Below are 23,421 nucleotides of genomic sequence, written 5' to 3' on the forward strand. Positions count from 1 at the left end.
GATACCTTAATAGAAAATGACTCAAGTAAAAGTCAGCTAGTAAAATACTACTTGAGTAAAAGTCTAAAAGTATCTTGTTTAAATGTACAGTGATGGGACAATTACTCAATTGCCATACTTTAGTAAAAGTACATGCTAAACATCAGATCTTTTCACATATCTTTTTCAGAGGTGATCTGATCGGTCAAAAGACCAAAAATATTGTAATTAAACAGGCAGGGAGCAGGTCTCGAATCCTCGACCTTCGAGCCCGAGGTCCGGTGCACTATCGACTGTGCCGTAAAAAGCATGCTCGTGCAGAAGAGTCGATTTGCGCCATTATGAACCTTGGGTCCTTACAATAAAATTATTGGGCTACTTGTCTAAACTTTCCGTCTGTCAGTGTCAGTCAGCTGTCTTTGGCTTCAACATTGCTCTCTTGTGGTGGAGTAGTAAGTTGCATTTTGTATGATTTCCCCCACAATGCTGTGCGAAATCGCTCCCCACCTTTGGAATATACTATTATTCCCAGATAAGGGGAGAACATACTTTCTATACAATTTATCTTATGATTTCAGACAATATCGCTCTCTCTAACTTTTTTTTTTTTTACACCAATTAGTATTTTAATATGAACTCTTCACATGAAAAAATATGATTTGTATTTCGTTTATTTCACAAAAAAACTGGTGTATATTTAATTTTGGATTCTCCTGTAGTTTTAATGGTAGTGCCCTGTCCGTCTCGCAACCCTTCCTTTTTCTATCGCAATAGCAGCCATGAGGTAAGCTTACATACTTTGTGCGAGTCTAAAATCTCATATATTAAATAAAATACGAATGTATTGCCCATTAAACGTTTACTACGCTTCCCCTAAAGTTTACGCGACACTACCGTTTAAGTCCCTTGACATATTTTATTTTGGAAAAACGACATTTCATGTGTAAATGTGCCGCACGATGTACCAAGCCAGGGATGCCATGTTGTCAACCAAAAATTCTGAGGCGAGAAATTCAGGCCTAACGTTAAACAAATGCGAGTTAAACCTCTTAACATAGCTGAATAGATTATGATCGTTTAAAAAAAATCGGATTCCCTTATTGTTAGTATCAACGACATCTATGTTCCATATCTGAAAGTTGCCATTAGTAGCGTAGCTAGCAAACGTTAGCATGTCTATCAAATTTGGTGTACCACATTTTGTTAGTATTGGCCATCTATAGTAGTAATGTTAGCTACCTACACCTACCTGGACACTGGTCTCGCGATTTTGACTAATATTCCCCGTTTATATTGGCAAACGGGTTACTTGTGTCTTGTAAAATTAATTGTCAAACATGTCACTTTCTAAGAACAGAAACATAGTGGTTGATATTTAGCTACACGACTAGTTAGATAACGTTACTATCCTAACGTCGAGTAACGTTAGCCCAGTTGCAACCAATGTAACGTTAATCATCAGCATCGAACTAACTTAGCAATAATAGCTAACAATCAACCCGGAGTTGTATTGGATAAATGGTTAATATGATGATTCTGAGAATGGTTTCGCAAACGATGCTGAACTGTGTGATGTCACGTTTCTCTTGGCTATCTGATTAACCCATGGTCACACTACACACATTTAAGTTATATTGTTGGCAACATATGCGTTAAAGTGTAATGCGTTAGCTAACTCTTCATCTCTAACCCAGCATGCTCAGGCTTCAAAAGAGGCTTGCCTCCAGCGTCCTGCGCTGTGGCAAGAAGAAGGTATGGCTGGACCCCAACGAGACCAATGAGATTGCTAACGCCAACTCCCGTAAGGATTCAGCCAATCTGTTTTTTTACCACGTTATTTTGGTATTGTGTGATGTAGGTAATGTAGCCTGTACATAATCTACACAGTAGGTGACTGATTATTGATTTGTAGCTGTAAATTCATCTGCCTTCTCTAACCAATATTTTCTGTCCCTCCCCTCTCAGGCCAGCAGATCCGTAAACTGGTAAAGGATGGTCTTATCATCCGCAAGCCTGTCACGGTGCACTCTCGCGCCCGCTGCCGCAAGAACACGCTGGCACGTCGCAAGGGAAGGCACACAGGAATTGGTGAGTGAATGCTGTCCTACGTCTCATAGCTATATCGACTAGTGATGGCGAAACCCAATCAGGTAGTCATTTTATTTACATGATTGTTTTGTACTGAAAACAGGATACTGAATTTTGGGGCATAGTATTAATATCTCAGACCTAACACCCTGCCCACCCTACCAGGTAAGAGAAAGGGTACAGCCAATGCCCGTATGCCAGAGAAGCTGTCCTGGATGCGTCGCATGAGAATCCTGCGTCGTCTTCTCCGTCGATACAGGGAGTCCCATAAGATTGACAGGCACATGTAAGTTCTCCACATCCACCCTCGAGTATAAAGATTCACAAGGCAACTCCTATTGGGTCCATTTCAAGGATGTCTGTTACACATTGATTATATTGAACTAACTACTAGCCTAGGCTAAACTAGCTAGTTATAATGGCTAACAAACAACCCAGGGTTATATTGGTTAAAAAAATGATGATTCCCTGAGAATGGTTTCGCAAACTTTGCTGAAATTTGTGATGTCATGTTTCTCTTGGCTATCTGATTAACCCCTGTTCATATTCCTATTTGATTTAGGAAGGACATTCAAATGTAGCTCATGGGTTGCTAAATTCTTCATTTTGTATTTATTGAATTGTTTAAAGCATGTACTGTAGATTGATTTGCTATTCTTGTTTTGCCCTTTTCCTTCCCGCAGGTACCACAGCCTCTACCTTAAGGTGAAGGGTAACGTGTTCAAGAACAAGCGTATCCTCATGGAGCACATCCACAAGCTGAAGGCAGACAAGGCCCGCAAGAAGCTTCTGTGGTACGTCTAAAACCAACTCCCATCTGCCTTAGACTTTTCTATGCCGCAATGTTTTGTAGAGTGGAGAAGGAACTGAGCTGATGAGCACTTAAAAGCAGATATTTATATGGGAATGTTTGTAGCTGGTAAGATGTACATTTGGGTTCAGCATTATTTGACCACTTTTCTTTCTGCAGTGACCAGGCTGAGGCCCGTCGTTCCAAGACAAAGGAGGCCCGTAAGCGCAGAGAGGAGCGCCTGGCAGCAAAGAAAGAGGAAATCATCAAGACCCTGTCAAAGGAGGAGGAGACCACCAAGAAGTAAACAGCTTCTTGTCCCTGGCATGCACCTGCTGTACCTCGCTCTGTCGAGTGCTGACAATAAAGTGTATGAAAGACACAACCCGGTCTCCTGAGTCCACTCTTACTCGATCACACCTGTAATGTACACTAACTGACATGGTTTCATGGGTTTAACTGCCCACACAATTGATAAGTGGCATTGGGTTACTTCTATTTACGAGGATACACTATGACTTTGTGTGATTGATCTTACTGTATTTTTCCTCAGTCCAGGTGTTTTCAAAAAGCTTGTAGGAAATTGACAGAACAAAGCCATTCGATGCAAAGTATTGTGCCCTTTTTTTTTTTTACCTTACATTTGCCACATGAGCTAAGAATCTTATTTTATTGATAAGTGTAACTTTTGAAACTACATTGTTAGGCAATGAAGACATTTTGTAAAATTGTCAGATGTCAAGGTGTTTGAGAATGTGATTAGGGTTGATGGTTTGGATACGTGGGCTATTGCCATCTAGTGGTTGTATGTGATACCTTATTGTCCTGTGACTGTTTCCCAACCCTTTTCAGCTGTACATCAGCTGACTTCCAAACCATTAGTGAAATTGTTTATTTGATTAAATTATCAAACATTTGCAAGTACAAAATGAAAAGCTTTACAATTTGTGCACTTTAAATCCTTTTAGTGGATTAAGTGTGCTAATTCTGGAGGCAGTAAGCCATCATTACAAGGTACAAATTTGTTCCTTGGCAGTCATTGAAAATAAGAATTTGTTCTTAACTGACTTGCCTAGTTAAATAAAGGTATAATAAATTACATCAGCCCTGGTATGCCTACCTGTTGGACAAAATGGCTCCTGTAGAATCATTGCTATGCTCTGGCAAATCTGCTGATCATTATAAATTTTTTATTTCACCTTTATTTAACCAGGTAGGTTAGTTGAGAACAATTTCTCATTTGCAACTGCGACCTGGCCAAGATAAAGCGTAGCAATTCGACACACAACAACACAGAGTTACACATGGAATAAACAAAACATACAGTCAATAATACAGTAGAACAGAAAGAAAATAAAAAGTCTATATACAGTGAGTGCAAATGAGGTAACTTAAGGAAATAAATAGGCCATGGTGGCGAAGTAATTACAATATAGCAATTAAACACTGGAATGGTAGATCGTCAGAAGATGAATGTGCAGGTAGAGATACTGGGGTACAAAGGAGTAAAATAAATATCAGTATGGGGATGAGGTAGGTAGATAGATGGGCTGTTCACAGATGGGCTATGTACAGGTGCAGTGATCTGTAAGCTGCTCTGACAGCTGGTGCTTAAAGCTAGTGAGGGAGATGTGAGTCTCCAGCTTCAGAGATTTTTGCAATTCGTTCCAGTCATGGGCAGCAGAGAACTGGAAGGAAAGGCGACCAAAGGAGGAATTGGCTTTGGGGGTGTGGTCACTGTGGCACCCACAGCACTGATTAGCATAATATGATTATCAGTCGGGCAACTTTTCTATGCAATTTGAGAATGGTGCCCATAACATTTTTATTTATGAGAAGAATGACCCCCCCCCCCCCTCCTTTGCGGGAACACGCACACACTCAATTCTTCATTGCTGCGACTTGCTTGCTAGTTGAGATTTATGCTCTTCACTCCGTTGTCAGTTTAGCCTACATTTCACACCGAGGTAAAGACCGTTTCAAGTTCGATACTCGACGGATATTCGCGCTTTCAAACCACTTGAGCCACAGACTCCAAATAAGTGTCATGATGTTGGAAAAATTGCGCACAACATTGCACAGGTCTTATTTTCACGATTTAGACATGCATTTGCTTTCCAAAGATAATACACATGTGGAATTAGTTAGGGAGCGTGAACAAAGTACAAACTTTTTTTACTTTCAAATTTCAGTAGCTCCTTGGTCATGTGACATACTTACTTCAAACAAGGTTCAGAATGTCCACTGACTACTCTTCTATATTGCACACCCTGTAGTTTGTCAATTTTCATCTCACAAGATTTTACATACATTTTTCCAAATGTAAAGTTTCAATAGCTCCTTGGTCATGTGACCTGGTGACTTCAAAAAAGGTTCAGAATGTCCACGCAGTGAGCCTACACATTGCACACCCTTTAGCTTGTCCATTTTCAACTCACATGGTTTTCCATTAATTTTTCAAAATGTAGAATTTCAATAGCTCCTTGGTCATGTGTTGCGGGTTGGCAGGGTAGCCTAGTGGTTAGTGTTGGACTAGTCACCGAAAGGTACTCCAGTAAAAAAGGCTGGTTTAGATTAAAAACTATTGCCCTGTGTCCCCGTCCATAGGGGCATGAGACTAGTCAGTGGTAGAATTGAGTTGGCACTTTATTGGCCCAAACACCCACAGACCCACAAGGTTGAGGTTACTCATGTACAGTAATTAGTAATACTTTTTTGTTGTTGCATTAATGCATTGTGTCTTCTAACTGTCCAAAAATAGGATCCAAAGCTGTCCCGAGCTGACAAGGTACAAATTTGCCGTTCTGTCCCTGAACAGAACGACACTGTTCCTAGGCCGTCATTGAAAATAAGAATTTGTTCTTAACTTAACCCCCGAGCTGACAAGGTACAAATTTGCCGTTCTGTCCCTGAACAGAACGACACTGTTCCTAGGCCGTCATTGAAAATAAGAATTTGTTCTTAACTGACTTGCCTAGTTAAATAAAGGCAAAATAAAAATGTGACCTAGTGACTTCAAACAAGGTTCATTATGTCCACTGACTACCCTTCTATATTGCACACCCTTTAGTTTGTCCATTTTCATCTCATGCTATTGGACTTAAATCTGTAAGCTTTGCAGGCCTTCATTTTACATGGGTGTTTAAAAAAAACTTCCATCCTCGCAATAACTATCTTTCACATGGACACTGAAAAGATCCGCAAATGGCTGTATGTGGAATGGATCAAGGACAGGAGAGGTGTTCGAACAGACGTGCTTAAAGGAAGGCACACAGGTGGGCCTCATGAAAAACAGTGGTTCACATGCTCTTTTTAATCACAGTAATAGGCAGTGAGTTGTCAGTCACAGTGATTTGTCAGTCACGTTTGACAATGTGAAAGAATACCTTTCATAGCATCACTTTCATCACTTTCAATACATTGAGTATTAGAACGAAGTTTGCATGATATTTGAGTGCATTCACAACAAGCCACCTGCAGACAACTTACAAAATGCAATATTGCATTTGAGGATTCGTTTTTCTGATGAAAATAGTTATTTGATGCATGGCCTACTATTTCTAACTGGGAAAATAAATTCCTACGTCTTTTGTGAGTAAAATCCTTTTCCCGATATTGATTTAGATACATTTTTGTGAAGAGGTATGAGGGTTGTGATACGGGGTCATTTAATAGTGAAATCATTTCACGGATCAATACGTTTCTATATTGCTTCCCCAGTATCTGCATGAACCATCAGGCCAAGTGTTTTTGGTTGACCCTGCTGGACACAAAGAGAAGGAGGAATCGGAACACACTGCATTCAAATTCAGGTCTTAGTTATTCCATTGTACTGGATCTAATACATATTAGCATTTTACATACATTCATAAGTGTAATACTTTTTTATGACATACTGTGAAAAACTCTCTTGGCTGCTGGTTCTGTCCCTTTCAGACATGCGCAGACTTGAACCACAGGGGTTCTCTGTAAAGAGAGAGGAACCCAAAGGCACAAACACACCCCTTGACTTTCAATTGGCACTGTTGACCTGTATGTATTCTCTCCTGATTGGCTCTGTGGTGCACAGTCTGGCAGTCTGACTAAAGTGCCAGAGGTATGAGGAGAGACATCCTCCTTTGTATTTATGGGAACAAATATGTCCTAACACTTTGGATCCTATTTTTGGACAGTTAGAAGACACAATGCATTAATGCAACAACAAAAAAGTATTACTAATTACTGTACATGAGTAACCTCAACCTTGTGGGTCTGTGGGTGTTTGGGCCAATAAAGTGCCAACTCAATTCTACCACTGACTAGTCTCTCATGCCCCTATGGACGGGGACACAGGGCAATAGTTTTTAATCTAAACCAGCCTTTTTTACTGGAGTACACTAACCCCTAATTGGGGCTCTTTTCTTGACATAGTAGCAGTTTACCAGATAACAAGTCAATTGTATTTTACCACTCATATCCATTCTGGATTCTGAGTGGTAAAATCATAGCTGAAAAATCAGCCCCCAGCTGCCCCCTGGACACCACATGTGAATGAATTGCCCCCCATTTATCTTCAGAGTTTTAATGTTAGGTGACCTTAACCTAAACTGGGACATGCTTAACACCTCGGCCGTCCTACAATTTAAGATGGACACTCTCAATCTCACCCAAATTATCATGGAACCTACCAGGTACAACCCCAAATCCGTAAACTCTGCACCCTCATAGATATCATCCTGACCAACCTGTCCTCTAAATACACCTCTGCTGTCTTCAACCAGGATCTCAGCGATCACTGCCTCATTGCCTGTGTCAGTAATGGGTCCGCGGTCAAACGACCACCCTTCATCACAGTCAAACACTCCCTAAAACACTTCAGCGAGCAGGCCTTTCTAATCGACCCGGCCCAGGTATCCTGGAAAGATATTGACCTCATTCCATCAGTAGAGGATGCCTGGTTATTCTTGAAAAGTGCTTTCCTCACCATCTTACATAAGCATGCCTCATTCAAAAACTGTAAAACCAGGAACAGATATAGCTAAGGCTAGATTTTTCAAACAGACATTTACATCCTGTAGCACAAACTCCAAAAAGTTCTGGTACAATGTAAAGTCGATGGAGAATAAGAGCATTTTTCTAAGGCTGGGCTTGGTTTTTACCTGGCTACCCTTACCCCGGTCAACAGCTCTGCACCCCCCACAGCAACTTGCCCAAACCTCCCCCATTTCTCCTTCACCCAAATCCAGATAGCTGATGTTCTGAAAGAGCTGCAAAATCTGGACCCCTACAAATCAGCTGGGCTAGACAATCTGGACCCTCTCTAAAATTATCCACCGCAATTGTTGCAACCCCTATTACTAGCCTGTTCAACCTCTCTTTTGTATCGTCTGAGATCCCCAAAGATTGGAAAGCTGCCGCGGTCATCCCCCACTTCAAAGGGGGAGACACTCTAGACCAAAACTTTTACAGACCTATAGCTATCCTACCCTGCCCTTTTAAGGTCTTCGAAAGCCAAGTTAACAAACCGATCACCGACCATTTCGAATCCCACCGTACCTTCTCCGCTATGCAATCTGGTTTCCAAGCTGCTCATGTGTGTACCTCAGCCACGCTCAAGGTCTTAAACGATATCATAATCGCCATCGACAAAAGTCAATACTGTGCAGCCGTATCCATCGACCTGGCCAAGGCTTTCGACTCTGTTAATCACAGCATTCTTATCGGCAGACTGAACAGCCTTTGTTTCTCAAATGACTGTCTTGCCTGGTTCACCAACTACTTCTCAGATGGAGTTCAGTGTGTCAAATGGAAGGGCCTGTTGTCCGGACCTCTGCAAATCTATGGGGATGCCACAGTGTTCAATTCTTGGGCCGACTCTCCTCTCTGTATACATAAATGATGTAGCTCTTGCGGCTGGTGATTCTCTGATCCACCTCTACGCCAACGACACCATTCTGTATACTTCTGGCCCTTTGGACACTGTGTTAACCAACCTCCAAACGAGCTTCAATGCCATACAACTCTCCTTCCGTGGCCTCCAACTGCTCTTAAATGCAAGTAAAACAACTAAATGCATGCTCTTCAACCGATCGCTGCTCGCATCTGCCCACCCGCCTAGCAGCACTACTCTGGACGGTTCTGACTTAGAATATGTGGACAACTACAAATACCTAGGTGTCTGATTAGACTGTAAACTCTCCTTCCAGACTCATATTAAGCATCTCCAATCCAAAATGAAATCTAGAATCGGATTCCTATTTCGCAACAAAGCATCCTTCACTCATGCTGCCAAACATACCCTTGTAAAACTGACAATCCTTGACTTTGCCGATTTAATTTACAAAATAGCCTCCAACACTCTACTCAGCAAATTGGATGCAGTCTATCACAATGCCATCCGTTTTGTCAACAAAGCCCCATATACTACCCACCACTGCGACCTGTATGCTCTCGTTGGCTGGCCCTCACTTCATATTCGTCGCCAAACCCACTGGCTCCAGGTCATCAAAAAGTTATTGCTAGGTAAAGCCCCGCCTTATCTCAACTCACTGGTCACCATAGCGGCACCCACCGCACGTGCTCCAGCAGGTATATATTTCACTGGTCGCCCCCAAAGCCAATTCCTCCTTTTATTGCCTTTCCTTCAGGTTCTCTGCTGCCAATGACAGGAACAAATTGCAAAAATCACTGAAGTTGGAGACTCATGTCTCCCTCACTATCTTTAAGCATCAGCTGTCAAAGCAGCTTACAGATCATTGCATCTGTACGTAGCCCATCTGTAAATAGCACATCCAACTACCTCACCCCCATATTGTTGTTTATTTTATTTATATATATATATTTTTTTTTTTGCCCCTTTGCACCACAGTATCTCTACTTGCACATTCATCTTCTGCACATCTCACTCCAGTGTTTATAATATTTAATGTTTATAATGTATATAATATAAGAAGACAAGCCTCCATTCTGTCCTCCCCTCTCTGGGGCCCAAGTGACTAAGCCCACATACGCATACTTATGAAAATTGATAAAACATCTTATTTATCAATGTTACCTAACTAATTCTGATTCTGCTACAACATTGGGAACGTCTTATGTCTGTCCTACATGGAGTGTTGGTACATGGAATATTCCTCAACTGCATATATCATAAATTGCTATTGCCAATAGAAATATTATGTTCAACAACTGACATTTTCAGATATTATTTTGACAAACACACTTTGGTGCTTACAATTCATTCTCTATTGTCATAGATTTGCTGGGCACTGTCATCAGTGATCTTTGTGATATGACTTTCTTTAAGCACATACTGATGAAACTGTCACTTAATATTTTTTTCTTGAAGTCTACAAATGCTTTACAGTCGTGGCCAAAAGTTTTGAGAATGACACAAATATTAATTTCCACAAAGTTTGCTGCTTCAGTGTCTTTAGATATTTTTGTCAGATGTTACTATGGAAAACTGAAGTATAATTACAAGCATTTCATAAGGTGTCAAAAGCTTTCATTGACAATTAAATGAAGTTGATGCAAAGAGTCAATATTTGCAGTGTTGACCCTTCTTTTTCAAGACCTCTGCAATCAACCCTGGCATGCTGTCAATTAACTTCTGGGCCACATCCTGACTGATGGCAGCCCATTCTTGCATAATCAATGCTTGGAGTTTGTCAGAATTTGTGGGGTTTTGTTTGTCAACCAGCCTCTTGAGGATTAACCACAAATTCTCAATGGGATTAAGGTCTCAGGGGTTTCCTGGCCATGGACCCAAAATATCAATGTTTTGTTCCCGAGGACACTTAGTTATCACTTTTGTCTTATGGCAAGGTGCTCCGTCATGCTGGAAAAGGCATTGTTCGTCACCAAACTGTTCCTGGATGGTTGGGAGAAGTTTCTCTCTGAGGATGTGTTGGTACCATTCTTTATTCATGGCTGTGTTCTTAGGCATTGAATGTTTTGCATGCCTACTGAGGTTCCATGTGCTGTGCCTAGGAAGGAAGACAAAAGAGTTCAACAGAGTAATGAACAAAAACTGGAAGTGCAGTCTTTGTTGTTGAAAATGTATGCTATACCCCATCCACACTGAAGAGGCTCTGACATGTACATCAACCAGGGATAACGAGAAAGTTAACACGGTGAAATGTTTCAATCTTAATTGAAGTTAAAGTATCTGACATGTTGGAAAAGATTAAAGGTCTACAATTTGTTTAATTTGTCAATTTTATATTTTTATTCATTGATTTACTGGCCACCATTACACTGAACATGTAACCACAGTATGTATTGACCAGCAAACCCACCTCACCAGCTCACTCTCCATCCCCGCGTTGGACAATTAATAGCATGACTCTCGTACTTTGCCCTTTTCCTTTATGGTTGATATTAACGACGAAAGGATATATTTCTGTCTCTCCTATTGTTAAATACACTATTAAATACTGTGGAAAAATATTTTAAAAAACAGGGAAAATAAGTAGAGCTACCAATTATTGTAGAGAAATATTAAAGAAAAGGGTAAACACTGGACTGAACCCCCTAATTGTCAAACTAATAATAATGTACAACAGCATAGAAGATACATGACTAGAGGTTATGCAATTTGTGTGTATATCCACTGCACGCGTCTTAGGTGTGTAATTGACATGACCAAGGAGCTATTGCAAATTTGAAACGATGAAAAATGTACGTTACACTGTGTGATTTTACACTACACAAACAAGAATGTGCAATATAGAAGGGTTGTCAGGGGACATTAGGTCACATGACCAAGGAGCTATCGAAATTCTACATTTTGAAAAATTCATGTAAGACCATGTGAGATGATAATGGACAAACTAAAGGGTGTGCAATGTGTGTATGCCATCAGGTTAGCTACAACCAGTTTTGAAAGTGTTAGGAGTAATGGTTAAAGACCTATTGACATATGAAAAAATGTGATTTGTCCCTAACTGCTGTTGGTGGACGTAAGGAAAACTACAGGCAAATATCCGTCGAATATCTAACCTGAAACGGTCTTTACCTCTGTACATTTCACTGATTTTAGTAGCTGAAAGCATTTTATATTTGTGTCCTTCAAGGCAGCTTTCTATGATCACGTTAGGCTGTGTTTCATACGTTTTTTTTATGGCGGTTTGATCAAGGGGGAGATGCTAGTAATGTCTGCAATTTTCGGCTTGGCTATTTGTTTCATATGTATTAGTCTATAAATACATCTCTTTGCCAAAATTCGTCGTCTCTCCCATGTCTTATTCGACTAGTAGTTGTTCTGAAATGTTTATTGCTTGCCTACATTTCACTCCCTCCTCTGTTTAATATAACACACATACATAAATTAATAATTTTGGTTGCCTATCCTGATGTGAAGTTTGTTCTATAGAAAGTATTTGACTCTGATGTGTGTCACAGAAAGTATTTGACTCTAAAATCAGTAGGTCATGGATTGAGATGGGTGAACAGAAGCTGTCTTAGGTTGATCTCAATTCAGATATAGAAACAGTGAATGATGGAGTAAAAGGAGGAATAGAAGGGGCTGCAAGGCTGGTGATTCCTATGAGTATGGGGAAGATAGGGTGGAAAGTGTACAGAAGCTGTGAAGAGTAGGAACAGGGCTTTCAGAATGTTGACAAGGTCCCATAACTACCAGCATCTGATTCAGTATCAACACGCACAAGCAGTAGTAAGGAGGATCATTGGGACAGCTAAGAGGGAGTGTTGGCGCCGGTTCTGTGGAAACATAGGCAGAACCACTCCTGTGGGAGAGGTATGGTGGATGATTAAGAGGATAAGTGGGGTCAGACGAGATTGGGATCTCCCTGTGCTGAAAAGTGGGGAGATCGTTGCAGTGAGACATGGAGAAGGCAGAGATGTTAGCCCAGGCATTTTTGAAGGTGCACATCTCAAATAATCTGACAGAGGGCCAGCGTGGAAGAGAGAGGGTCAGAGGAGAACATCTGGGCTTCCTGGATCAGAGAGAGGTGTTGGGGGATGCATTGAATCCACCTTTTACATCGGCCGAGATTAAGAGAGCATTAGCTAAAGCTGGGGTAGAAACTCCTGGGAAGGATGAAATGTTACATGATGACTTGTCTCAGTGACTGCAATGAGGAAAGTATCGGGCCTTTACAATAAGGTGTGGCAGGAAGAGAAACTGCCTGGAAGTGGGAAGCAGGCTGTAGTGGTGCCGATACGGAAACCAGGGAAAGACCCTACTAGTCCTTCAAGCTATAGGCCGATAGCGTTGACATCATACTTATGTAAACTTCTGGAAAGGATGATAACAGAAAGGCTGACTTACTTTCTGGAGAGTGGTGGACTAAGTCACCAGATTAAAATGGGTTCAGAAAAGGCAGGGAACAATGGATCCTGTACTGTGCCCTGAGTCAATCATATGGATGGCACAGGCCAATGATAAGGAGGTGGTGATAGACATTTTCTTGGATGTAGAGAAGGCCTATGATATGATGTGAAAGGAAGGGCTACTTATCAAGCTGGATATCATGGGGGTTGGAGGAAGGGTTTTTAACTGGATGAAGGATTTTCTTTTTGGGCGATCAATACAACTGATGGTAGGGATCTCTACGTCAGAAAGCTATTAGGGAAGTGAATTTAGTCCTTTGTTGTTCTCCATTATGATTGATGATATTTTCTCGCAGGTGAGACCTGATATTTAGAGGTCATTGTTTGCAGATGCCGGGGAACTGTGGAAGAGAGTGAGAAATATTACCCATACAGCCAGGAGAGAGTTCAAGAAGCAATCAGTTAAGTTTAGCAGTGGTCCCTCAGGTAGGGCTTCAAGTTTTCAGTTGAGAAAACATACTTTTTTTCTAGAAGGAAGGTTGGGGAGGAAATATGCTTGAAGTTGCATGGAAGGAATCAGGAGAGGGTGGTAGTGTTATTGTTTAGGTTCCTGGGGGTCTCGTTTGGCACTCGAATGACATAGGCAGTGCTAATTAGCAGAGTAGTTGTCAAAGGAAAGTAAATATTGAACGTCAGGAATGGAGTGGGGGGGCAGATAGAATAGCTTTGAAAATGCTATATACAGTGCCTTGCGAAAGTATTTGGCCCCCTTGAACTTTGCGACCTTTTGCCACATTTCAGGCTTCAAACATAAAGATATAAAACTGTATTTTTTTGTGAAGAATCAACAACAAGTGGGACACAATCATGAAGTGGAACGACATTTATTGGATATTTCAAACTTTAACAAATCAAAAACTGAACAATTGGGCGTGCAAAATTATTCAGCCCCTTTACTTTCAGTGCAGCAAACTCTCTCCAGAAGTTCAGTGAGGATCTCTGAATGATCCAATGTTGACCTAAATGACTAATGATGATAAATACAATCCACCTGTGTGTAATCAAGTCTCCGTATAAATGCACCTGCACTGTGATAGTCTCAGAGGTCCGGCAAAAGCGCAGAGAGCATCATGAAGAACAAGGAACACACCAGGCAGGTCCGAGATACTGTTGTGAAGAAGTTTTAATGCCGGATTTGGATACAAAAAGATTTCCCAAGCTTTAAACATCCCAAGGAGCACTGTGCAAGCGATAATATTGAAATGGAAGGAGTATCAGAGCACTGCAAATCTACCAAGACCTGGCCGTCCCTCTAAACTTTCAGCTCATACAAGGAGAAGACTAATCAGAGATGCAGCCAAGAGGCCCATGATCACTCTGGATGAACTGCAGAGATCTACAGCTGAGGTGGGAGACTCTGTCCATAGGACAAGAATCAGTCGTATATTGCACAAATCTGGCCTTTATGGAAGAGTGGCAAGAAAGCCATTTCTTAAAGATATCCATAAAAAGTGTTGTTTAAAGTTTGACACAAGCCACCTGGGAGACACACCAAACATGTGGAAGAAGGTGCTCTGGTCAGATGAAACCAAAATTGAACTTTTTGGCAACAATGCAAAATGTTATGTTTGGCGTAAAAGCAACACAGCTGAACACACCATCCCCACTGTCAAACATGGTGGTGGCAGCATCATGGTTTGGGCCTGCTTTTCTTCAGCAGGGACAGGGAAGATGGTTAAAATTGATGGGAAGATGGATGGAGCCAAATACAGGACCATTCTGGAAGAAAACCTGATGGAGTCTGCAAAAGACCTGAGACTGGGACAGAGATTTGTCTTTCAACAAGACAATGATCCAAAACATAAAGCAAAATCTACAATGGAATGGTTCAAAAATAAACATATCCAGGTGTTAGAATGGCCAAGTCAAAGTCCAGACCTGAATCCAACCGAGAATCTGTGGAAAGAACTGAAAACTGCTGTTCACAAATGCTCTCCATCCAACCTCACTGAGCTCGAGCTGTTTTGCAAGGAGGAATGGGAAAAAATTTCAGTCTCTCGATGTGCAAAACTGATAGAGACATACCCCAAGCGACTTACAGCTGTAATCGCAGCAAAAGGTGGCGCTACAAAGTATTAACTTAAGGGGGCTGAATAATTTTGCACGCCCAATTTTTCAGTTTTTGATTTGTTAAAAAAGTTTAAAATATCCAATAAATGTCGTTCCACTTCATGATTGTGTCCCACTTGTTGTTGATTCTTCACAAAAAATACAGTTTTATATCTTTATGTTTGAAGCCTGAAATGTGGCAAAAGGTCCGAATACTTTCGCAAGGCACTGTATAGTGCTGTTAAGTTCATCAATGGAGGTGTAGCATATCGATCAGCAGTTCAGACATCTTTAAAAAAGCTTGGGCCTCCCGAGTGGTGCAAATCAAATCTATTTATACAGCCCTTCGTACATCAGCTGATATCTCAAAGTGCTGTACAGAAACCTAGCCTAAAACCCCAAACAGCAAGCAATGCAGGTGTTGAAGCACGTTGGCTAGGAAAAGCTCACTAGAAAGGCCAAAACCTAGGAAGAAACCTAGAGAGGAACCAGGCTAAGAGGGGTGGCCAGTCCTCTTCTGTCTTTGCCGGGTGGGGATTATAACAGAACATGACCATAACACAACATGGCCACCCACTTTGCCAAAGCACAGCCCCCACACCACTAGAGGGATATCTTCATCCACCAACTTACCATCCTGAGACAAGGCAGAGTATAGCACACAAAGATCTCCGCCACGGCACAACCCAAGGGGGGGTGCCAACCCAGACAGGAAGATCACATCAGTGACTCAACCCACTCAAGCGACACACCCCTCCTAGGGACGGCATGAAAGAGCACCAGTAAGCTAGTAAGCTTCCAGGCTCACGAGCACCATCACTTTCTCTCCCACGGTGAATTCACAGGGTGTCGCGGACTTATCGTAGGCCCGGCCTTGGATCCTTTGTGCCTTCTCCATATGCTCCTTTACTATGGGCCACACTGCCGACAGGTGGTCTCTCATCAGGGTAACATGTTCCTTTGTGGATCGAAAGGGGCATGGTTGGGTCTCCCAGGCCTCCTTGGCTAAGTCGAGGATCTCTCGACAGGCTCTGCCATAGAGAATCCAGTGGACGCCTGTGGTACTTCTCGCAGGGCAAACATTAAGTGTGGGAGAAGCATGTCCCAGTTTTTCCCGTCTCCGGACACCACTCTTCTCAACATGCTTTTAATCGTTTTGTTCAAGCTTTCGCACAACCCGTCAGTTTGAGGGTGGAATATGCTGGTACGTATCTGTTGAACCTGATATAACCGACACAAGTCCTTCATCAATCGGGACATGAAAGGGGTTCCCTGATCGGTTAAGATCGTCTTGGGAAGGCCCACCCAAGAGAACATCATGAACAATTCCTTGGCAATTCCCTTTGACGACATGTTACACAGGGGTATGGCCTTTCGGAACATGGTAGCGTAATCTACGACCACTAGGATGTATTAGTGTCCTCTGGTGGATTTTGGGAGGGGTCCCACGAGGTCCATAGCTATGAGTTCAAAGGGGGTCTCTATGATGGGGAGAGGAATCAAAGGGTTACGTTAGGTGTGGCCGTGGAGCTGTACGCTGACATTGATCACACGTCCTACAATACCTGGCCTCATCCCGGGTGACACGGGGCCAATAGAATCTCTGCATGATTCTGTTGATAGTCTTGTCCCGTGCCAGGTGCCCTCCTAGGACGTGGGAATGGGCTAACTGTAAGACTGTATCCCTGTATGGTCTAGGCACCATTAATAATTCCTGGTTTTCCCCCCTTCATTGCACGACCCAATATAATAGACCCCGCCTGATTGCATAGTAAGAAGAGGGGGCTCACCTGATCCATCAACGTTCCTCCCGTCGTTCACCTTCACCTTCCTCATGGCCTCCCTTAGGTCTGGGTCTCTATGCTGCGAGGTGCCGAACTGTCCCTTTAATTCCTGGGGCAGGTCGACCTTGGTAGAGGGGTGTGGAGGTTGTTCCCCGCCAGGGGTGACCGAGGAGAATCCCTTCCAGGTTCCCTCCTCAGATGGGGCTTCAAATATATCTCTCAGCGCCTGGTTGCTCCTTCCTTCCTGCGTCGTGTATAACCCTTCGCAGGTGTCTTCATCGGTGGTTTCCTGGAATATCTGTCGCAAACGTTGGGTCGCTATTTCTTCCTCTGCTGCAGAGGACGAGGACGAGGCTACGTCTCCTTGTAGGACTACTACCTCGGGCTTGGATTTGTTTTTTTCCTGTCCCCCTTCTTCCCGTGCATAACGTCATCTGCCAAAGCTCTTTATATAGGGGACAGTCTCTCCCGATCAATAATGGCACCTTCACTTCCTGTCTCAGCCTCCAGTATTTATGCTGCAGTAGTTTGTGTCGGGGGGCTAGGGTCAGTTTGTTATATCTGGAATACTTCTCCTGTCCTATTCAGTGTCCTGTGTGAATTTAAGTGTGCTCTCTCTAATTCTCTCTTTCTTTCTCTCTCTCTCTCTCGGAGGACCTGAGCCCTAGGACCATGCCTTAGGACTACCTGACATGATGACTTCTTGCTGTCCCCAGTCCACCTGGTCGTGCTGCTGCTCCAGTTTCAACTGTTCTGCCTTATTATTATTATTGGACCATGCTGGTCATTTATGAACATTTGAACATCTTGGCCATGTTCTGTTATAATCTCCACCCGGCACAGCCAGAAGAGGACTGGCCACCCCACATAGCCTGGTTCCTCTCTATGTTCCTTCCTAGGTTTGGGCCTTTCTAGGGAGTTTTTCCTAGCCACCGTGCTTCTACACCTGCATTGCTGCTGTTTGGGGTTTTGGGCTGGGTTTCTATACAGCACTTTGAGATATCAGCTAATGTACGAAGGGCTATATAAATACATTTGATTTTGATTTGATTTGACCTTCAGCTGGGGTACTTTCCCTGCCCTGACTGTACACCTTCCTTTCGGAGTGAGAATGGACAGATTCACGGTGGGGTAATAGTGGGTGTCTCCATGGATACAGGACACGGCTACTTTGTCTGGTAGCAGTGTTGCGGAGGTCACCATCCGCTCCTCTACTAACGTAACCATACTTCCCAAGTCGAGAATGGCTACCACATCTTGTCCTTCTACTCGAACCAGAATATCTGGGGCTGGGGCTATTTTTGCTAACCAACAGTGTTGATCCTGCCCTCTCGAACCGGGATGTGTGGGGATGGGCAGCGATGACTCCGTAACCATGGACTCGTCCTTGCTAGGACATTGTGGGGCATAATGGTCTGGAGACGGACATTTATAACAGACCCTTCTGTGTGGGGGATGACTTCTCCCACCTCCGGAGGGGGTTTGGACGTGTCGGTGACGGACGCGCCGGGGTGAGTTGTGGTACAGGATTTGCAGAATCCTTCCGTTCCTCCTTGTCACTTTTTAACAACTCTCCTGTAGATCGGTATGTTTGCACCGCCCGGGCTATGTCGTCGGCTGACAACTGGTTGGCTTTCCCCACAACCATTTTTAAGTCACTGGGTAATTCCCTCAATATCTTGTCCACTATGAGGATCTCTATTTCATGTCCTACTCCCTTTCCGGGTTCCAGCCACTGCTTCGCAGTCATACGACTGACAAATCTGGGCACGGACGGGTTGGTCAGCCACATAGGTCCATTGATGGAACTTTACAGGCTCTATCTCTGGCAGTCAGCTGGTACCGGGACAGGATCTTGGTTTTTAGTTGCCCATAGTCTGCAGCTTCGTGGGAATCCAGGTCAAAATAGGCTTCCAGGCCCATCCCGGTCAAAAAAGGGGCTAATGCGCTCGCCCATTCTGTGGGCGGCCACTATTCCAAGGTGGCAGTCCTTTCGAAGCTCATGAGGAAGGCCTCTATCATTCTCCTTGGAGAGACGAGGTAAGATGGCGTGAGCAGCCGCTCTTGGCTTAACTCTAGGTTCTTCTCGCCAACTCTGCTGTTGTTGCAGGAGTTCTATGGTTGTCTGCTGTGCTGGGATCAACTGTTGTAGTAGGGCGTTGTCCATCGTTATTGAATGGTTCCTCTGTGTCTACTGGAAGAATTTTGATTTACTCACTTATCCTAGTGTCACTCGTCCACCTAATGCCCACATTCTCCAATTTGGTGTCACTCTAAAGCGGAAAGGTGGAATAAACTAGTCAGGAGTAGGTTTTCTTGATTGAACACAGTTCTCTATTAAGAGATTTCTGACAATACAAACACTCCAACACAATCAATGAGAATCTCCCAAGGAACAACATACATATTCTTCTTTAGATGAAACAGGAACACAAGATGATTAACTTTAAACTATAATAATAATCACCGATTTGTCACCGTCTTAATGAATCTTCTTCGATAGCTCCCCTCTCTTGGTAGCCATTCTACAGAGATCGTTTGTCTTCCCTTTCCCTGCTGGTTCCATCCTCTCTCTTATAGGGGAAAGAGAATATGTCATTAGTACCGTCAGCTGTGCTTAATTGCCTCTGCTTACCTTGTCTCACATGCCTTGTTGGGCTACTATCCGTGAGCCCAGCCTGCCCTCTGGTGGTCCAATTCATAGGTGAATTGAAATGGAAAAAATAACTTATTTTGAAAAATTCTAAAAAATAATGTATTCACCCCCTTTGCTATGATGCCCCTAAATAAAATATGGTCCTTACCTTCAGAAGTCACATAATTAGTTAAATCAAGTCCACCTATGTGCAATCGAAGTGTCACATGATTTGTCATATGATCTCAGTATGTATACACCTGTTCTGAAAGGCCCCAGAGTCTGCAACACCACTGAGCAAGGGGCACCACCAAGCAAGCAGCACCACGAGACCAAGGAGCTCTCCAAACATGTCAAGGACAAAGTTGTGGAGAAGTACAGATCAGGGTTGGGTTATAAAAAAATATCTGAAACTTTGAACATCCCACAGAGCACCATTGAATCCATTATTAAAACATGGAAGGAATGTGGCACCACAACAAACCTGCCAAGAGAGGGCCGCCCACCAAAACTTGGGGACAGTTATGCACGCTCAAGTTTTCAGTTTCTTTGTCTTATTTCTTGGTTGTTTCACAATAAAAAATAATTTTCATCTGCGAAGTGGTAGCCATGTTGTATAAATAAAATGATACAAACCCCCCCAAAAAAATCCATTTTAATCCCAGGTTGTAAGGCAACAAAATAGGAAAAATGCCAAGAGGGGTGAATACTTTCGCAAGCCACTGTAGTTCAGTTGGCAGGGCTGGTCGAAGTGAGACAAAAGCAAGTGCAATACTGTATTTTCCAGAACCATTCCATGTGCGTTGACCAAACAGTCAATGAGATCATGCAGTCAGGCACCAAGTCATGCTTAGAAAAACAATCTATGGCCACTTTGAATATCATCCCACTAATGTAGAGCCAGGGCATTTGTGCTGCACATACTGTCATTCAACATGTTTGTGGGAAGCCAATTCCTAACCATGAAGCATTAAAGGATGTGGTTTCCACTTGTACATTTTGATTAGACATTTTAAGTTACTATTGCGCCCCATTGGTTAAGGACACACCACATCTATTTACTGACATGGATGTGTGTACTGGATTTACCACCAAACCTCTAGATGCAGTGGTATAACAGAGTGAATATACATTTGATCTTGTTTATATTCAACTACAACACGCGGAAGAGATATTAAACATCATAGTGAGGTGTTTGAGGATATTGAAAGAGTTGAGACTAGCTTCCAGGGGAAAATCTTCTCAGAGCCAGGTTCTTTATAACCGATGGCCTTGATATGGTCACCAACTATTCCAGCTGAGTAAAATGTGAACCAGTACGGAAACAGCGAATTGAAAGATGAACCTGTGACTCTGATCTTGCAAGCACTGCAAAGATTGTAGATTGCTGTCTTCATTTCCCTGCCACACATTTGACACATTAGATCGTATTCATGCTCAACCTTATGTAACCCTAAACAAAGCAATTCTCATAAAGGATGTACTCCGTGTTTTGTGTTCTGTGAGGAGTTCATAGCTTTAAGGACGTTCACATGGTTTTTGTTGTATTTGAAGAGCATGACAAGAGCTGTACTAACTATGCCTTCTTATAGCATAAGCTGGTACAATCCTTATTTAAATGTGGATATGTTTTGTTATGATTACTGTGGATACATGAACATTTAATACATATTTCATAATGTAATCAAATAAGCATTTGTTTATTCATTCAATATTTTATTATTGAAAAGGTATTTGATGAGCAATGTATTACAGTACACGCAAGTGTGTTTTGAACAGAACAATTGTTTGGACCAGCCTGCACATTGTCACGCTCGCTATCCTCAAACTCCCTGTCATAAATCGACCAAGGCGCAGCGTGCATGTAGTTCCACATCTTTTAATGAAAGTGGAACAAACAGGTAAACAGCAGAGACCGTGACGAAACCGAGGTGCACACAAACACACACAGAAATATAATTACCCACAACACACAGGTGGGAAAAGGCTACCTAAGTATGGTTCTTAATCAGAGACAACGATTGACAGCTGCCTCTGATTGGGAACCATACCAGGCCACACACATAGAAGAACAAAACCTAGAACAAGACATGCAAAACATAGAATGCCCACCCCAACTCACGCCCTGACCAAACCAAAATAGAGACATAAAAAAGGAACTAAGGTCAAGAGATGTGACACAAATTGTAGTTTACACATGGAATATATTTTTCCTTTGAAACATTATTAATAACATAGTGCTGATTATTAACAGAAAATAGTGCTGATTATTACAGTGATACACACATTTTACCCATGCTCCCCTGCTTTATGGAGTAAGGTATAACGTATGTAACCTCAAATACTTAGGACACTGCAACCCGTTCTTGAGATTTTCCATAAGCCACCCATTTTTTTATATTTTTTATTGTCACGTAAATACGTTTTCGACTTCTGTCCAAGTCTAAAAGTTAAGTGCTCTGTTGGGGTGCAACAAGAACATTTTTTGAGAGTTAAAATACCAACACTCACAGAGAGAGGATGTGACCCTATAGTCTGGGCTATATGGTCATTCCAAAAATAATATTCCGAGGAGGGTGCTCAACCGACAGTCAACTCCCCTAACAAATCACAAGTTGGTTTAGGCTGGGCTCAAAATAGAAGCGGCAGTGAGGGAGGAGTGCCCTTCTCAAATAGTACAGTAATCTGCGTTGCCAGGTCATATTGTCAACAAGGCAGCATGGTGCTTCGTTCAGAAATACACGCCCTTTCCATTTACAATGGAATATATATATATATATATATATATATATATATATATATATATATATTTCACTTTTCCTCTCAACCAGCCTCACATCTCATTGTGTCACTCCTGCCCTCCAACCCTTCCACTGATTGAAAACTTAAGTGCTAAGTGTTTAATAGTTTTAGCAGTTAGAAAAGTGAGGTCAACAGATGAGGAAAGTGACATTCAGTAAACACAATAGTGTGGCGTCAGTTGTTGCTTTTAGGACTACTGGATAATCAATACAGCAGAACCCATTTAAGACTTTTAGAATTACTGGATAATCAATACAGCAGAACCCATTTAAGACTTTTAGGATTACTGGATAATCAATACAGCAGAACCCATTTAAGACTTTTAGGATTACTGGATAATCAATACAGCAGAACCCATTTAAGACTTTTAGGACTACTGGATAATCAATACAGCAGAACCCATTTAAGACTTTTAGGATTACTGGATAATCAATACAGCAGAACCCATTTAAGACTTTTAGGATTACTGGATAATCAATACAGCAGAACCCATTTAAGACTTTTAGGATTACTGGATAATCAATACAGCAGAACCCATTTAAGACTTTTAGGATTACTGGATAATCAATACAGCAGAACCCATTTAAGACTTTTAGGACTACTGGATAATCAATACAGCAGAACCCATTTAAGACTTTTAGGATTACTGGATAATCAATACAGCAGAACCCATTTAAGACTTTTAGGACTACTGGATAATCAATACAGCAGAACCCATTTAAGACTTTTAGGACTACTGGATAATCAATACAGCAGAACCCATTTAAGACTTTTAGGATTACTGGATAATCAATACAGCAGAACCCATTTAAGACTTTTAGGATTACTGGATAATCAATACAGCAGAACCCATTTAAGTTCCCCCATGGTTTTAACTTATCATTTGAACTTGTACTTGTCTTGGATATGTTTGATCTCAACACTGTTTACCTCACTTTTCTAACTACTAAAACTATTGA

At 42.2% G+C, this 23,421-nt stretch overlaps 1 protein-coding gene and 2 non-coding genes across 3 annotated transcripts; all 3 read left to right on the plus strand.

Annotated features, from left to right (window-relative positions):
- The first annotated feature begins 733 nt into the window (after positions 1-733).
- Positions 734-3,242, plus strand: LOC110486219 (large ribosomal subunit protein eL19). The gene is made up of 6 exons (XM_021557658.3): positions 734-763; positions 1,674-1,780; positions 1,945-2,067; positions 2,233-2,353; positions 2,751-2,861; positions 3,038-3,242. Exons 1-6 carry the CDS (start codon positions 759-761, stop codon positions 3,162-3,164), a joined length of 594 nt encoding a protein of 197 aa, XP_021413333.1. The 5' UTR covers positions 734-758; the 3' UTR covers positions 3,165-3,242.
- Positions 1,502-1,581, plus strand: LOC118938605 (small nucleolar RNA SNORD53/SNORD92). The gene has a single exon (XR_005035813.1). It is a non-coding gene; the product is annotated as a small nucleolar RNA SNORD53/SNORD92 (small nucleolar RNA).
- LOC118938606 (small nucleolar RNA SNORD53/SNORD92) lies at positions 2,520-2,601 on the plus strand. The gene has a single exon (XR_005035814.1). It is a non-coding gene; the product is annotated as a small nucleolar RNA SNORD53/SNORD92 (small nucleolar RNA).
- Positions 3,243-23,421: the final 20,179 nt, after the last annotated feature.

The sequence above is a fragment of the Oncorhynchus mykiss genome, chromosome 13 (genome assembly GCF_057628025.1).
Source record: "Oncorhynchus mykiss isolate SJ-2025 chromosome 13, ASM5762802v1, whole genome shotgun sequence".
NCBI classification, from domain to species: domain Eukaryota; kingdom Metazoa; phylum Chordata; class Actinopteri; order Salmoniformes; family Salmonidae; genus Oncorhynchus; species Oncorhynchus mykiss.

Bases quoted from the DNA above. Each gene is read 5' to 3' on its own strand.
- LOC110486219 (XM_021557658.3), top strand. The intron at 1,781-1,944 runs GTAAGGATTCAG...CTCCCCTCTCAG, and splicing joins GATTGCTAACGCCAACTCCC to GCCAGCAGATCCGTAAACTG. The intron at 2,068-2,232 runs GTGAGTGAATGC...CCACCCTACCAG, and splicing joins GGGAAGGCACACAGGAATTG to GTAAGAGAAAGGGTACAGCC.